At 41.9% G+C, this 17,500-nt stretch overlaps 1 protein-coding gene across 2 annotated transcripts in view; it reads right to left on the bottom strand.

The window, feature by feature from the left end:
• Positions 1-9,012: 9,012 nt before the first annotated feature.
• Positions 9,013-17,500, bottom strand: part of LOC131361281 (neuronal pentraxin-1-like) — a 9,125-nt gene continuing 637 nt past the window's right edge. The window contains exons 2-5 of one of the 2 annotated variants that reach the window (XM_058402310.1): positions 15,873-16,077; positions 12,644-12,888; positions 11,958-12,137; positions 9,013-10,525 (exon numbers count right to left, since the gene is read on the bottom strand). In XM_058402310.1, coding sequence (XP_058258293.1) covers positions 10,304-10,525; positions 11,958-12,137; positions 12,644-12,888; positions 15,873-16,077 — 852 coding nt within the window. In that variant the 3' untranslated portion in view covers positions 9,013-10,303. Of the gene's footprint in view, positions 10,526-11,957; positions 12,138-12,643; positions 12,889-15,872; positions 16,081-17,500 lie in introns of both variants that reach the window. The other variant, XM_058402309.1, reaches the window with a different exon arrangement.

The following is a 17,500-nucleotide window of genomic DNA, read 5'->3' on the forward strand; positions in this document are numbered from 1 at the left end:
GCCTAAAATTCTTTGCACTGGAGCTTCAGTGCTAACAAGTAATGGAAGCTTATAGCCACCAGTGTTGCATCATGGCACAGTCGCATCTCCTCGTTTTAGCGTCTCAGACAGACTTGCTGATGTGATTTCCGGCGCTGTACAACAAAGTGTAATCTATAGACATGATAGGGGTGTGGCCTAACGTCAGAAGGCGGAGTTTGACGATTTAAGTTATTCATATGTGAATAAAATGAATAAAATATTCCGATATAAATATTTGTTACTGATACAAAAGTGATGATTTTGCTAACCTGGTGGATGTTTTGGTAGCTACATTAGCATCATAGCTCCTGGGCAGAGCTAAATGCTGAGGCGGAGCTAAAGGCTGTCTCTCACTCACACACACACACACACACACACACACACACACACACACACGTACACGCTTGTCTCTTGTCCTGATGTATCTGTGGGAGATTCGGCTCCTGCACCACAGAGCAATAAAAAACTGCTGGATTTTGTTTTAATGCGATGAGACACAGCAGGAAGCGCATTAACACTGAACACCAGCCAAACACTGCAGAGGGGCAGATACACGAGGGAGCGATAGAAAACAGGAGGATGAGAGAACGAGAAGGTGGAGAAGAAGAAGATTGTGGGTCGATAACAGATAATAGAGGGATAGAAAGAGGAGGGAGGATTGAATTACGAGGTTATAAAAGGATTAAAACATTACCACAGGACAGAAGGAGAGACAGAGAGGTAGAAAATGGAGAGGAGGACAGGATGGATAGCAGAAGGAAAGAAAGAGAGGATGGAGGAACTGAGAGATAGAAGGAAAAGAAGAACTTTATGGAGAGATAGAAACGGAGAAAGGGATAAAAAAGAGGAGAGAGAGAATGGAACTGCAGAGGTTGATCCATGAGCAATGGAGAGAATGAGAGATAGAATAGAGAGATGAAGGGATGGAGGGGTAAATCAAGCAGCATAAATATAAATCTTTTGCTATTTATCTATCCATCCATCAAATCTTCCTCTGCACTTTATTATTTCCTCCATCCCTCTTCTCTCTTCTAGATCTCCATCCATCTTTCCCCTATCTCTATCCCTCCATCCTTTCCTCCTCTCCTATCTCATCTTGCCATCCCTCTGTCCATCAAATCTATCTCTCCCTTTGCTATGCCACACTTATTCTATCTATTCCTTATCTTCCCTTTCTCCCGAACACTGCATCCCTTCATCCTTTACTCCTCCATATCATCCTCCTCTCCTCTTTTTTTTGTCTGTTTTGCCATACACTCCTCCTTCCCCAGACTCTCCTCATCTTATATATCTCCTAATGGCCGTTTTGTTATCTCCCATTATCTCTCTCTCTCTCTCTCTCTCTCGCTCTCTTTCACACTCTGTATCTGTCCATTCCATCATCCTTTCCTCTTGCTGTCTCCTCTATCTGTCTGTGCCAAGCAGTGACCCCTCCCCCACTTCATACATATCTCTCTCTCTCTCTCTCTCTCTCTCTCTCTCCTTCACTCTGTACATCCCGTTCCCTCAGTTGTTTTTCCCCCTCTCAGTCACTCCATCCTGTCCTCCTCCACTCTTCCGTTCCTGGCTGAGCCTCTCCCTTGTTCATGCATCTTTCATCGGGTCATCAGCAGGGAGGAACGCTGGTCCTCATCAATGATTCAGCGCACGGAGAAGCCGAGGGAAACCGCTGACTCAGGATCGGATCTTCCCGTTAAAAAGACACGTGTCTCGGTTCACACGAGTACAGGCCGAAAGCCCCGCCTCCGTCACACTGCGTTCTGATTGGTCGGAAGTTGTTGATTAATTCTCTATAACAGCAGACCGGACAGTGGCTCAGCTGGACATCACAGCATTATATTAATGCTCTCGTTTGGATATGTTACCGTTTCTATAGCAACAGATCAGATCACTGGGCGAATAAACAGAATAAAGATGTGGTGAAAACTGTTGCTATGGTTACTGTAGGGAGACTTAGGGAAGGAGTCTCCAGTGTCAGTGTTTTGTAATAATCAGAGATAAAGCTATAAAAGATGGGATAGAGAGATAGAGTAGGGAAAATAGGACAAAGTCAGGAGATAAAGAGATGAAAGGTGGAAAGAAAAACATTCAGGAGAGAATGACAGGATGGAGGGATAGAAAAGGAGTGAGAGTAATTCAGACTGGACGAATAGATAGAGGAATGGATATAGAAATGAAAGATTAGAGAGAGGAAGGGATAAAGCAAAAAAAAGATGGGAAGAGTGATGGATGGATGGATGGATGGATGGATGGATGGAAAAAGATGGGAAGAGTGATGGATGGATGGATGGATGGATGGTCGGATGGATTACTTTTCCCTTTACTTTCTCCATTCTATCTTTCCATTTTCTGAATCTCTCTATCTCTCTATCCTCTCATCCTTTCACCTTTCTATTTATCCCTCTATCCCTCTAGCCATCAAATCCCTGTAAAAGTCAGGAGATAAAGAGTCAGAGTAAGTCAGACTGCAGGAATAGATGGAGGGATGGAGATAGAGATGAAGGATTAGAGAGAGGATGGGATGAAGGGATAAAGCAAAAAAGAGATGGGAAGAGTGATGGATTGATGGGTTACTTTTCCCTTTACTTTTTCTGAATCCCTCCGTCATATCTTCTCTTCTCTCAGTTCTATCTCTCCATTTTCTGTCTCTCTCTGTCTCTCCATCATCTCTTCTTCTCACCTTTCTAGTTATCCCTCTATCCCTCTGTCCATCAAATCCCTGTAACTTTTCAGGACAGACGAGTTTCTCGACAACATGACAAGCTGCTTGTGTTGTTTATTTGATTTTATTTTATTTTATTTGATTTTATTTGATTTTATTTGATTTTATTTGATTTTATTTTATTTTACTTTATATTAAAGTGTCATTGTTTATTTAATAAAATAATAATCATGGTATGGATGGATGATGGTGTAACGCTGATGAAGGACGACAGTAACAGTGACTCCGCCCTGTTCTTCTCATTGATTATTTTCCCACAGTTGCACAACACCTGCTGGTTTATTGTTACAGAATAAAGCAAACTATTTTTTTTATTGATAAAGAAGACTCCAGTGAAAGCGAGAGTCGGCGTTTTTTTCCGACAGAATCCTTCGTTCCTCCTGTGGGAGCACATCACTGACCGTCCAGTGGCCTCCTGTTCTCCTGGGGTTTTTTTGTTTTTTCACATGTATGGCATGTGCTCCATACTCTCAACATCAAGTTCTCATATTCTCATCCCTCAGAGTGGCGTCCCCAAGGCTGAGCCAGCGCCAAGAGAGAGAGAGAGTAATGAACTGCCAACAAGAGAGAGAGAGAGAGAGAGAGAGAAGAGACAGAAAGAGTAAGAGAGAGAGAGAGAGAGAGAGAGAGAGAAGAGACAGAAAGAGTAAGAGAGAGAGAGAGAGAAAGAGTAAGGGAGAGAGAGAGAGAGAGAGAGAGAGAGAGAGAGAGTAAGGAAGAGAGAGAGAGAGAGAGAAAGAGTAAGGGAGAGAGAGAGAGAGAGAGAGAGAGAGAAGAGACAGAAAGAGTAAGAGAGAGAGAGAGAGAGAGAAGAGACAGAAAGAGTAAGAGAGAGAGAGAGAGAGTGAGAGAGAGAGAGAGAGAGAGAGAGAGAAAGAGTAAGGGAGAGAGAGAGAGAGAGAGAGAGAGAGAGAGTAAGGAAGAGAGAGAGAGAGAGAGAGAGAGAGAAGAGAGAGAAAGAGTAAGGGAGAGAGAGAGAGAGAGAGAGAGAGAGAGAGAGAGAGAAAGAATAAGGGAGAGAGAGAGAGAGAGAGAGAGAGAAAGAGTAAGGAAGAGAGAGAGAGAGAGAGAGAGAGAGAGAGAGAGAGAGAGAGAGAGAAAGAGTAAGGAAGAGAGAGAGAGAGAGAGAGAGAGAGAGAGAGAAGAGACAGAAAGAGTAAGAGAGAGAGAGAGAGAGAGAGAGAGAGAGAGAGAGAGAGAGAGAGAGAGAGAGAGTATGAGAGAGAGAGAGAGATAAAGAGTAAGGGAGAGAGAGAGAGAGAGAGAGAGAGAGAGAGAGAAGAGACAGAAAGAGTAAGAGAGAGAGAGAGAGAGAGAGAGAGAGAAGAGACAGAAAGAGTAAGAGAGAGAGAGAGAGAGAAAGAGTAAGGGAGAGAGAGAGAGAGAAAGAGTAAGGGAGAGAGAGAGTAATGAACTGCCAACAAGAGAGAGAGAGAGAGAGAGAGAGAGAGAGAGAGAGAGAGAGAGAGAAGAGACAGAAAGAGTAAGAGAGAGAGAGAGAGAGAGAGAGAGAGAGAGAGAGAGAGAGAGAGAGAAGAGACAGAAAGAGTAAGAGAGAGAGAGAGAAGAGGGAGAGAGAGAGAAGAAGTAAAGAGTAGAGAGAGAGAGAGAGAGAGAGTAGAGAAGAGAGAGAGAGAGAGAGAGAGAGAGAGAGAGAGAGAGAGAGAGAGAGAGAGAGAAAGAGTAAGGGAGAGAGAGAGAAAGAGTAAGGGAGAGAGAGAGAGAAAGAGTAAGGGAGAGAGAGAGAGAGAGAGAGAGAGAGAGAGAGAGAGAGAGAGAGAGAGAGAGAAGAGACAGAAAGAGTAAGAGAGAGAGAGAGAGAGAGAGAGAGAGAGAGAGAGAGAGAGAAGAGACAGAAAGAGTAAGAGAGAGAGAGAGAGAGAGAGAGAGAAGAGACAGAAAGAGTAAGAGAGAGAGAGAGAGAGAGAGAGAGAGAGAGAGAGAGAGAGAGAGAGAGAGAGAGAGAAAGAGTAAGGGAGAGAGAGAGAGAGAGAGAGAGAGAGAGAAAGAGTAAGGAAGAGAGAGAGAGAGAGAGAGAGAGAGAGAGAGAGAGAGAAAGAGTAAGGGAGAGAGAGAGAGAGAGAGAGAGAGAGAGAATAAGGGAGAGAGAGAGAGAGAGAGAGAGAAGAGACAGAAAGAGTAAGAGAGAGAGAGAGAGAGAGAGAGAGAGAGAGAGAGAGAGAGAGAGAAAGAGTAAGGGAGAGAGAGAGAGAGAAAGAGTAAGGGAGAGAGAGAAAGAGAAATGTACGATTTCTGTTCCTAAATCAGAGATTGGATATGATTGGATTTTATGCTATGCCACTGAGTCTGGTCAGGTGTAATGCCGCTGACCGATGTGTTAGTAATATTATTCCATGATCTGTCCTTATTTTTATGTAACTATCTGTGTGTGAGGAGATGTGATGTGTTCCCTGTTACAGTTCATCACCAGCATGTGACAGCTTCCTGCTCCGAGCCAAGACGATGATTTAAAAGTGTTCATTTCCCCTGTGTGTATGGAGACTTGTGGGACATCCTGTATATTACCTTCTTCATGTGCTGACCCTCAGAACCCGATCACACAGGACAGGAAACCAGCTGAGAGCAGAAGTAGGTCACTGCGGTCACCTTGAGCATCGTGATGATGGATTGCTCACCGCCTGTGTTCTCCTGACATGCTGCTTGAGATGACCATCTCTCTCAGAACATGAACCTGATCTGGAGGAGATGAATGATGATGAGGGAGGGGCTTAAAGGAATGGTCTCTGGTCAGTGTATCTGTAATGGATAAACAGTGTTGGGGCAGTGAAGAGGAAGTGAGGAAGTAAACAGCGGTTTAGAGCAGTAACATGGCTCTTTAGTGGTTTGGAACACAGCCACGGATTGAGCGGACGGAGCCAAGGTAATGCTGAAACCCGTGTTATACACACACACCCACACACACACACACACACACCTCAGCTGGTTAATAGTCACTCGTGTGATTATGACATTGACGTGTCATGGAGATGAGTAAACACTCCTCCAACACGTCCATTCACTCTCCAAATGTCACTATGAAGAGTTCAACAGAACATAAATAAATACTTTTATATTTATACATCCTTAGTCTTTTTCTCAGCCTTTATTTATTTATTTATTTATTTATTTATTTATTTATTTATTAATTATTTATTTATTGTATTTTAGTTTACTTTTAATTTTTATATTTTTTACTTTTATTTATTTATTTTTATTTATTAACTAGGTATGCATGGATTGTTAAATTTTTAGATTAATTTTATATTAGTCTATTTATTTATTTATTTATTTATTTATAAACTAGGCATGCATGGATTTCTTGTTTAATTTTTAGATTCATTTTATATTAGTCTATTTATTTATTGTATTTTCATATCTTTATTTTTATTTTATTTTATTTATTTATTTTTATTTATAAACTAGGCATGCATGGATTTCTTGTTAATTTTTTCTAATTAATTTTATATTAGTCTATTTATTTATTTATTTATTTATTTATTTATTTATTTTTATATTTTTTATTTTTTATAATATTTTATTTATTTATTTTCATTTATAAACTAGGCATGCAAGGATTTTTTGTTAAGTTTTTATATTCATTTTATATTAGTCTCTTTATTTATTTATTTGTTTAATTATATAATTGTATTTATAAACTAGGCATGTATGGATTTCTTATCTAATTTTTTTATATTCATTTTTATATTAGTCTATGTATTTATTTATTTATTATTTTTATTTTATTTATTTATTTTTATTTATAAACTAGGCATGCATGGATTTTTTGTTTAATTTTTATGTTTATTCTATATTAGTCTATTTGAGCTAGCTATAGTCTGATAGTTTTGTTTTGTTTATTTGTTTGTGTTTGTTTTTTTCGGTCTCAGCTTCAATTTTTAGTCATTTTACTTTTACTCTTAAAAAAGTCCACCAATTCTTTTTGTGAGCCACACATTTTCAAATTGTTATGTTTCTAGATTTTGTTTTAATTCCTTTTTTTCACTAGTTTTTATCTAATTGTTAGTTTAAACATTTATTATTGTTTGTGTCACAATTCTAGAATTCGGGAAAAAATCATAAATTTTGATCTGTCAGAATAACTTATTCAGCATGGAAAAGAGAGAAATATAAAAATATTCCAACATCCAGTGAGTTTTTATAACTTTTTCAGCACAGTGCTGTAGTTTATTGTGATCATTCTAATAATGAATATTATTAAATTTCAGGATCTCATCCGCTGATCTGATCGTAATCCAGGCTCTGAACCGTCTCTCAGGATGATCTACTGCAGATTTCTCCATCAGCTCTCTGACCTTGACTGTGATTAAATTCCCTCTGCAGGGAATAAGGGCTCTGTTCTAGTGAGCATGTGATACTCTTCACACTAATCCCTCCTAACCTGCTCCATCTTTTCCTTCATGGATCCGGTGTGGAGCCATTTGGGATTCGGTCACAGTGAGGTGAGAAGGTTCCACGCTTCATGTTAGTGTACACTTCCTGTGTTAAGCTCTGCCTTCCTCAAGGTCCTCTGATGTCTCGATGGAGCTGCTGGAGCTCAGGTTTGTTTTGAGATCTTGCATCAGTGTATCTAGCCTCCTGATGATGCTGTGCTTCTGAAGATCACTTGCTCCCACGGCGTGATGCTGCCACCACCCTGCTTCACAGCTAGGATGCTGTTCTTCAGATTAAAAGCCTCACTCTGCAGCTGATCATTATCAAACAGGTCAGGTTTTGTTTCATCTCATCCGAAAACACTTAAAAAAATCCATCTTGATGCAGATCACCTGAACATGCCTCTGAAGGACAGAGCTTCCTGTCATGGGGATGTAGGAGTCTGATAACGGATGTAGACACTTTGCCACTCTGCTCAGGCCTCTAACTCATTCACATGTTCCTTTGTTGTTGTTTTGGGCTTCAGATGAACCTTTCAGGCCAATGAGTCTCAGGAGTTCGATATTTTTTCATACTGTTGTTTGTACAGACTCTCCAGGTTCCTTCCGATGTCTGGAAGGAGGAACCAGAAACTAAAGGTAGGCCCTTTCACAGCCACAGTTACACAGCCAATTAACTACTAATTATGACAATTAGCCTATCAGAATCTTGTAAAAGCCGTAGGATTGCTAAGAATGTCTGATATTTTTCAACGAGATGGTCAGCGTGATGATTGACCATGAAATAAGTCTGTCTCTGTTTTAAAATGATGTCTGATCTCTGAAGGGTGTGTGTAACCTTTTAACCCTGCACAAGTGCACTATATAGGGTGGATGTAATATAGTAAGGAATACACCTACACCCTACATAGTGCACTACATTTCCAGCTCATGTGTACTCGCTTCTACACCCTGCATATGGCACTTGTTTCCTCTATCTTGACATATCATTAGTAGAAAATGATGGCATCTACACCCTAAATAGTGCACTATAATTTGAGGAAATTTGGAATTGATCCATCTGCTCTCTATATATAAGGAGATAAAAATAGCTTTTAGATGTTGCTGGAGGTGCATAAAGGCATTTAGGATACAGCTCCAGGTCGATATAATAAGTATTGGCACCCATACACTGTGCATTAGTGTGTAGAATATAGTGTATAATATACATTCTGTGGATGGATTCGGAAGCCCTTCGACTCGCCGTATTGTTATGTGCTACGGCACGTATTTTGGTTATTATGATAGCTTTGTTTTTACAGCTTGACCAGTTGGGGGGAACGTGATGCAACTGGCCGCTTGCCCAGTACCTGCCACTGATGGGAGGAGCCAAGTTGCACGAACACCACCCCGGAAGATTAACTGGAAGAAGTTTCAGACTATAAAAGAGAGACACTGACGCCATATCAGGGGCGATTTTTTCTACTTTTGTGTGCAATCACTTGCTTTTTTTGTATTCGGGTACATGGTGTATTGAAGTGTGTGTACAGCTGTGTGTTTGTGTCGTATTGTGCTGACGGGGCTCAGACAGGTAAGAAAGAGCGTGCTCATACACTGTGCAACACGTAGGAACGTCATTTTGTCTAGACACCCTAGGTAAGAGGCGGGTGCCACCCCCTGTATTTAAGATTGTGAGGGAAGCGCAGTGTAGGCAGGGGTTTTTTTTGGTTTCACTTTTGTAGATCAGGTTGGTCTCCTTCACCCACTGTCAGCTTGGTAAACCACCCATTCCGGACCCTGAGTCTCCCCTAGGCCTACCTCTGGGTCATAACAAGTGGGAGCTCCTCTGGGATTTCCTTCTTCTTCTTTTTTTAAATAACTGCATAAGAAGCAAGAACGTCTTTCTATCACAATTTTATTACAAAAATTAGATCTCTCAGTGGTGCCATGCTTTAGCGTATAACAATACAGTAGAAAAACCCGACCCAAACCATAGGAGAGAGGGGAACAAAAAAATAAATAATAATAATAATAAGCAAACTGTGGACGCAGCGTTTGTTCGCTCATGCTGTGGCTATGCATTAACATTCCTATTACAGAGTACAAACACCTGCCAAAATAAACACACACACACCATAATCTGTGTAACACGTTTAAACCTGCAATCTGTAAAGGTAACACGACAATTAAAGCGAATTTTTTTAAATAAATAAATAAATAAATAAATAAATAAATGAAAAGTGTGTGTGCTGCTGAATCGGTGCTCCAGCCCAAAGGCACTCGTAAGCGTGTTCGTGTTGGCAAAATCGAACGACATCCTAAAGAGAAACATCCGAACAGACTGGATATAATAAATAAAAAAAATAAATTAATAATTTATCCTAAACATCTACATAACCGTCAAACATCCCATTCATTTTACACACACTTTCAACGTCCAGCTCCATAACAGACAGGTGGCTTTCTGACACTTCCGGGATTCGAACTCGCAACCTTCCGGTCAACAGCTCAGCCCGGACGTGCAGTCGGGGCCCGGTCCAATCCGAGCACAGAGCCGAAGAGTCAGGAACCCAGGCAGAACTAGGATCTGGGATTTGAACCCACAACCTTCTGTAAGTCACAGTGCAAAATCCAGAGACGCCATTAAAGAGCAGAGCTCGATCTCCAGGAAAAAAACGTCCAGGAAACCCGTCTGTCCATCCTCAGAACCAGATTTTTGTTTTTGTTTTTATCTTTCAAGTGTAATCTTCTTTCCAGCTTCCGTTCCGAGACAAAAAAATTTTTAAAAAGTGCGATTTTGAGGAGGAGGAGGGGGAGGAGAAGAAGAAGAAGAATACAAAACCAAAAATATCCAAGTTCAAAAAACCAAAGCCAGTGTTGCGGTTTTCAAAACATACAACAGGAAAAAAGTTTTCAAGACTGGACAAGACTGAGAAGAATTCTTTTCTTTTTTTCTGTTTCGCACACAAATAGGTAAGAATTCATAGAAATCTGTGCTCTTCTTATTCAGTTCATCGCGTACCGTTCTTTTTTTTTTACTTAATTTTTTTCAAATCAACGTCAAAATTGAAGACAGAAGTAAAGACAGAAGCTTTAGAAATATCGCATCTCGGATCGGCGCCGTTTTTTCGTTATTATTTCTTTCTTTTTTTTTTGTTTTGCTTTAATTTCTGGTTTCTGGCGCTGCAGTTCAGTTGACCTGACGGCACTGCTCGAAAGTCCACTTGGTGGCGCCGCCGAACACGTCGATGTTGGACTCTGACCAGGACAGAACGTTGCCGGATTGCGCTCTGCTGTTGCAGGTTGCCAGGCTGTAGATCTCGGCAGACGATAGCTTCTTGTCCCACACGTTAAAATTCGCCAGCTCGCCTACGAACGCCTGCGTAGCGTCGAACCCGCCGCCCAGTGTGTCCTAGCAGGAGGAAAGGGGAAGAAAAACAATGGAGTTCTATTAATGACACCAGAACCGGCGTGTGAATACGGTTATTTTTAGTCTCAGAATTAAAAGTACAGCAGAACCTCGGAATACCATTCCTTACGAATTTTCTCATTAAGAACTGAAATTTGCATCGGCATACGAAGCGTTTCCCTTATATGAACCGAACCGCTTGTCGGCTAAGTTGCGTGTTTGTCCGGGAACCATTCAAAACTTGTAAGCGTCAGTGGAAAGCCGAGCGAGTTTACGAATTTTTAAATAAATAAATAAATAAACAAACTATGAATAGAATTATGAATTAGAATTGGAATTATGAAACTATGAATTTATTATATAATTGCATATTTACAGTTTTTTAGAACACTTTTTTGCTTTTGTATTTATTCATTAGTTTTATTTATTTATTTATTTATTTTTATTTATTTAATATACTTATTAAACCATTTCTGATTTGGTGTACATCATTTCATAACTTACAGTTTGTCTTATTGTTAATATATTTAGGAGGACAGACTAATACACCGTTGCTAGGCAACTAGAAAATCATAAACTCACAATGGCTACTAATAAGACAGCTAGCTCGTTGAGGTTAAGGACAATCCGAAGTCGTAGTGAAAGTGGAAACGAGTCAGGATTTTCCGAAATATCGACATTTCTCTCAGATGTGTTGGAATATTACTAAAAAAAGTCTCTAAAAGATTAAAAAAATGCATGTAAATGCCACTAGCACTGACCGCTAACTCAGCTATAATGAGTGTATAGTTTATTTTTTATGTTTCAGTTTTTTCAGTTCCTTTTATAAATTGTCCTGTGGCTTTGTTTCATTAAAATTTAAGAGATGAATGAATAATAAATTGAAGCGACATTTCTCAGAAGAAGAGAATCCAGCTTGTCCACCGTTACTGTGTCACTGTGAGCTGAGAGGACATTTTTCTTCTGAGGAAATAAAAATGTATAAATCTGGAGAACGGCCAGAGCTTCCGTCATCTGGGATTCCGCTCTCAACTTTTCCCAAAACGGATCCTTTTTCTAGGTGACACGAATGTCCTCGTTTTTTTTTTTTTTTAAATGACTCGCTGTGAAAAAGGAATCCCTTAGCAGACATGAAATGTCCCTAACGTCCAGTTGTTAGAAGATTTTCACTCGATGTTTAATGAGGCCTGTAGAAGAGTTTAGCTGGAAAACAGCTTCTTAATAAGTGCACTCCGTCGTAGACGTCTCTCCTAACGATGACTGGAATGACCTTCCTGAACTAACTAGTGAAGCTAATTACTAACACTTCAGCTTCCTGTTGAAAGCTGTTCAACTTATTTATAGATAGATAGACAGACAGACTGATAGATAGACAGACAGACAGAAGTATATCTAGTGATTTAGGATTCATCCCTCATTTATAAAGGTTCCTCACCTGTTCCTGGCCCAAGACCAGAACTCCGTTGGGTTTGATGGGATGATACGGAGCCAGGTTCTCTCCTGTTCCACGCAGAACACCGTCCTGAAAAGCTTCCCAAACACCGTCACGTGTCGTCCATGTGATGCAGATGTGATGCCATTTCCCGTCATTTATCAGGAAGGGCAGTTTTGCGACCTGCAACATATGATGCAATTACCATTATTATTATTATTATTATTATTATTATTATTATTATTATTATTATTATTATTATTATGAATAAAGCATTGTGTGGTGCTGTTATAGAAAAATAATCAACTAATATTATGGCGTAATGAAAAGGAGTCACTGATTCTACCCCCAACAAATTATTATTTATTAAAGAAGTAATCATTTTTAATCCGTTTAAATTTGCTTCAGCTAGATGGAGTTCCTCCTGTCACGTACGTTATAGCAGCTATAAACATCCTTCCCACATCACACTCTTTCTCTCTCTTACAGTTAACAAAACAGATCAGCTCCTCTGTCCTGAAGATCTCCTCTGTCCTGAAGATCTTACAGAAAACTTACAGAAGAAATCTGTTACTATGAGCTGCAGTCACTTTGAAGGAGCTGTTGCTATAGAAACAACATCAGATGGTGTTCGGGAAATCTGACCAATCAGAATGCAAAGCTCAGCAGCGGTGTCTAATTAGCAGTACCTTGTCGTTGATGAGGATCTCCATGGGATTGTTGCCCCACTCGATGAGCACCAGCTCGTTGGACTGCCCCGGCACAGCGTAGGAGAATGGCGTTCCCACTCCGGGCGAGGCGTTGGATTTGATCCACAGGCACAGTGTGAAGGCGTACATCTCCGGCAGGCTGCGCTTCACTTTAGCGTACATGTAGTTGGTGCGTAACGGGAACGTCAGCTGGAACTTATCCATGGGCCTGCTGCCTTTAGGACCTGAGGAACCACAGGGGGAGAAGATGTAGTCTACAGTCTGTGTGTTTGTGTTACCTTTCTCCAGGTCAGTGACGCAGTGGTGTAGCATGCTCAGTGTGTGTGTGTGTGTGTGTGTGTGTGTGTGTGTGTATGTGTGTGTTACCTTTCTCCAGGTCAGTGACGCAGTGGTGTAGCATGCTCAGTGTGTGTGTGTGTGTGTGTATGTGTGTGTTACCTTTCTCCAGGTCAGTGATGCAGTGGTGTAGCATGCTCAGTGTGTGTGTGTGTGTGTGTGTGTGTGTTACCTTTCTCCAGGTCAGTGACGCAGCGGTGTAGCATGCTCAGTATGTGTGTGTGTGTGTGTTACCTTTCTCCAGGTCAGTGACGCAGTGGTGTAGCATGCTCAGTGTGTGTGTGTGTGTGTGTGTGTGTGTGTGTGTGTATGTGTGTGTTACCTTTCTCCAGGTCAGTGACGCAGCGGTGTAGCATGCTCAGTATGTGTGTGTGTGTGTGTGTGTGTGTGTATGTGTGTGTTACCTTTCTCCAGGTCAGTGACACAATGGTGTAGCATGCTCAGTATGTGAGTGTGTGTGTGTGTGTGTGTGTGTGTGTGTGTTACCTTTCTCCAGGTCAGTGACACAGTGATGTAGTATGCTCAGTGTGTGTGTGTGTGTGTGTGTGTGTTACCTTTCTCCAGGTCAGTGACGCAGTGATGTAGTATGCTCAGTGTGTGTGTGTGTGTGTGTGTGTGTGTTACCTTTCTCCAGGTCAGTGACGCAGTGATGTAGTATGCTCAGTGTGTGTGTGTGTGTGTGTGTGTGTGTTACCTTTCTCCAGGTCAGTGACGCAGTGGTGTAGCGTGCTCAGTGTGTGTGTGTGTGTGTGTGTGTGTTACCTTTCTCCAGGTCAGTGATGCGGTGGTGTAGCATGCTCAGTGTGTGTGTGTGTGTGTGTGTGTGTGTGTGTGTGAGTATGTTACCTTTCTCCAGGTCAGTGACGCAGTGGTGTAGCATGCTCAGTGTGTGTGTGTGTGTGTGTGTGTGTGTGTGTTACCTTTCTCCAGGTCAGTGACGCAGTGGTGTAGCATGCTCAGTGTGTGTGTGTGTGTGTGTGTGTGTGTATGTGTGTGTTACCTTTCTCCAGGTCAGTGACGCAGCGGTGTAGCATGCTCAGTGTGTGTGTGTGTGTGTGTGTGTGTGTGTGTGTATGTTACCTTTCTCCAGGTCAGTGACACAATGGTGTAGCATGCTCAGTATGTGAGTGTGTGTGTGTGTGTGTGTGTGTTACCTTTCTCCAGGTCAGTGACACAGTGATGTAGTATGCTCAGTGTGTGTGTGTGTGTGTGTGTGTGTGTGTGTGTTACCTTTCTCCAGGTCAGTGACGCAGTGATGTAGTATGCTCAGTGTGTGTGTGTGTGTGTGTGTGTGTATGTTACCTTTCTCCAGGTCAGTGACGCAGTGGTGTAGCATGCTCAGTGTGTGTGTGTGTGTGTGTGTGTGTGTATGTTACCTTTCTCCAGGTCAGTGACACAATGGTGTAGCATGCTCAGTATGTGAGTGTGTGTGTGTGTGTGTGTGTGTGTGTGTGTGTGTTACCTTTCTCCAGGTCAGTGACGCAGCGGTGTAGCATGCTCAGTATGTGAGTGTGTGTGTGTGTGTGTGTGTGTGTGTGTTACCTTTCTCCAGGTCAGTGACGCAGTGGTGTAGCATGCTCAGTGTGTGTGTGTGTGTGTGTGTGTGTGTATGTTACCTTTCTCCAGGTCAGTGACACAATGGTGTAGCATGCTCAGTATGTGAGTGTGTGTGTGTGTGTGTGTGTGTGTGTGTTACCTTTCTCCAGGTCAGTGACACAGTGATGTAGTATGCTCAGTGTGTGTGTGTGTGTGTGTGTGTGTGTGTGTGTATGTTACCTTTCTCCAGGTCAGTGACGCAGTGGTGTAGCATGCTCAGTGTGTGTGTGTGTGTGTGTGTGTGTATGTTACCTTTCTCCAGGTCAGTGACACAATGGTGTAGCATGCTCAGTATGTGAGTGTGTGTGTGTGTGTGTGTGTGTGTGTGTGTGTGTGTGTTACCTTTCTCCAGGTCAGTGACACAGTGATGTAGTATGCTCAGTGTGTGTGTGTGTGTGTGTGTGTGTGTGTGTGTGTGTATGTTACCTTTCTCCAGGTCAGTGACGCAGTGGTGTAGCATGCTCAGTGTGTGTGTGTGTGTGTGTGTGTATGTTACCTTTCTCCAGGTCAGTGATGCGGTGGTGTAGCATGCTCAGTGTGTGTGTGTGTGTGTGTGTGTGTGTGTGTGTGTGTTACCTTTCTCCAGGTCAGTGACGCAGTGGTGTAGCATGCTCAGTGTGTGTGTGTGTGTGTGTTACCTTTCTCCAGGTCAGTGACGCAGTGGTGTAGCATGCTCAGTGTGTGTGTGTGTGTGTGTGTGTGTGTATGTTACCTTTCTCCAGGTCAGTGATGCGGTGGTGTAGCATTCTCAGTGTGTGTGTGTGTGTGTGTGTGTGTGTGTGTGTTACCTTTCTCCAGGTCAGTGACACAGTGATGTAGTATGCTCAGTGTGTGTGTGTGTGTGTGTGTGTGTGTGTGTGTGTATGTTACCTTTCTCCAGGTCAGTGACGCAGTGGTGTAGCATGCTCAGTGTGTGTGTGTGTGTGTGTGAGTATGTTACCTTTCTCCAGGTCAGTGATGCGGTGGTGTAGCATGCTCAGTGTGTGTGTGTGTGTGTGTGTGTGTGTGTGTGTGAGTATGTTACCTTTCTCCAGGTCAGTGATGCGGTGGTGTAGCATGCTCAGTGTGTGTGTGTGTGTGTGTGTGTGTGTGTGTGTGTGTGTGTGTGAGTATGTTACCTTTCTCCAGGTCAGTGATGCGGTGGTGTAGCGTGCTCAGTGTGTGTGTGTGTGTGTGTGTGTGTATGTTACCTTTCTCTAGGTCAGTGACGCAGTGGTGTAGCGTGCTCAGTGTGTGTGTGTGTGTGTGTGTGTGTGTGTGTGTGTGAGTATGTCACCTTTCTCCAGGTCAGTGACGCGGTGGTGTAGCGTGCTCAGTGTGGATTCCACGCGGTTGCGCTGCTCCGTGTCATTACTAGCTCCTCCTTTACTCTCCTCCAGCGTGTTGACTCGGGACAGAACCTGCTTCTCCATGTCATCGATTTTATTCTGCAGCAAATCCTTCAGGCTGTTGGCCTGCACCGAGCCGTTCGTCCGGCTGTACTGCTGAGGAGTTAAATACCACATCACTGAGCACTGAGGAGGTTCAGTAAACACTACAACACTAAACACTCAGCATCGAATTAACACTTTAAAAATGAACACCAAAACTAAGCATCAAATGAACACTGACATCACTGTGCACTGAGGAGGTTCAGTAAACTTCACTGAAACACTGGGCATAGAATTAACACTCTGTGTCATTTCCTCTGTGTTAAATAAACACGTGTTTAATTTAACTCTTAAAATAAAAGACATTTCATTCATTTAACACCCGCGTGTTTAACACTGCAGCTTTAGGAAGCATGTGGGTGTATCAAGCAGTTGATAGCGAGGGTTTGCTCAGTGTGGTGTTTGGTTCATTCTTTAGTCTTAATTCTTAAACCTTCCAATGTTGCATGAACACAATGCATCAGTAAATAAAGCCCTGGTGTTTAATAAACTCTCACAGTGTTGATTTAATACCTACAGAATTAAAATACCTCTTATAGTCTTTAATTATCACACATTAACATTAAAGCACTTTTATCCTGAACTAATCCTAGTTAAATGTCCAGTTAACATCATCACACAGTGTAGAGTTAAAGCACTCAGTGTTTGTTAAAGTGTTAGAGGATTGTGTTGCAGTATCAGGGCTGTACACGGTGTTAAGTAGACGCCGGACGCTCGGCTCCGTGAAGGACGTCTCAGTAACCCGATAATCTCATTTCAGGCTTAGACTGAGACGCTGCGCACGTTGAAAAGAGAAATGGTCAGAACTCGACGCTCGTCCGTGTGCGTTACTCAACACTCGACCCCTGCGTTATGAGCACATGTTGGAGGAGATTAGGAAGCGCGTGATGGACGGCGCATGAGAAAAACACGGAGAGACGCGCAGATGCTTCTGTTTCTGAGCTGAATTCACACACTGTGTTTAAGTAACACAGTCACTGATGAACACCAAATGTTAATATGAGCTATAATATTAAACACTAACACGCTTTTGAATTCTACACAAACCCCGCCGCAGCTGGAACCTTAAACCTAAACCTTTTTTACAGTGTTTTAAATCAGAAATGATTTAATAAACACTTCCGTTGTTAATTCTACTCTTCAGCGTTCGAAGAATATCTAATCTTATCTAATCTAATCTGATCCGATCTAATCTAATCTGATCTGATCTAATCTGCCTAGAGAACTGAATGGACGTCTTCCGGTGTAGAATGAACACATTTTTTCCCCCCACAAACTCTTATGGTATTAAATTAACACCTATTTAAGTGAATTAAATATAAAATAAAGAACAAAATTAAACAGTGTAGATTTTAAACTTCATAAAACTTAATAATGAAATGGTTCCTTGGATGGTTAAGAGTTCCACTTTTCTAAAAAAAAAAAAAAAGGGAATGTTCCATAAAGGAAACCTTCTGTCTTATGGTTCTGCATA

The sequence above is a fragment of the Hemibagrus wyckioides genome, linkage group LG11, assembly GCF_019097595.1.
Source record: "Hemibagrus wyckioides isolate EC202008001 linkage group LG11, SWU_Hwy_1.0, whole genome shotgun sequence".
Lineage (NCBI taxonomy): Eukaryota > Metazoa > Chordata > Actinopteri > Siluriformes > Bagridae > Hemibagrus > Hemibagrus wyckioides.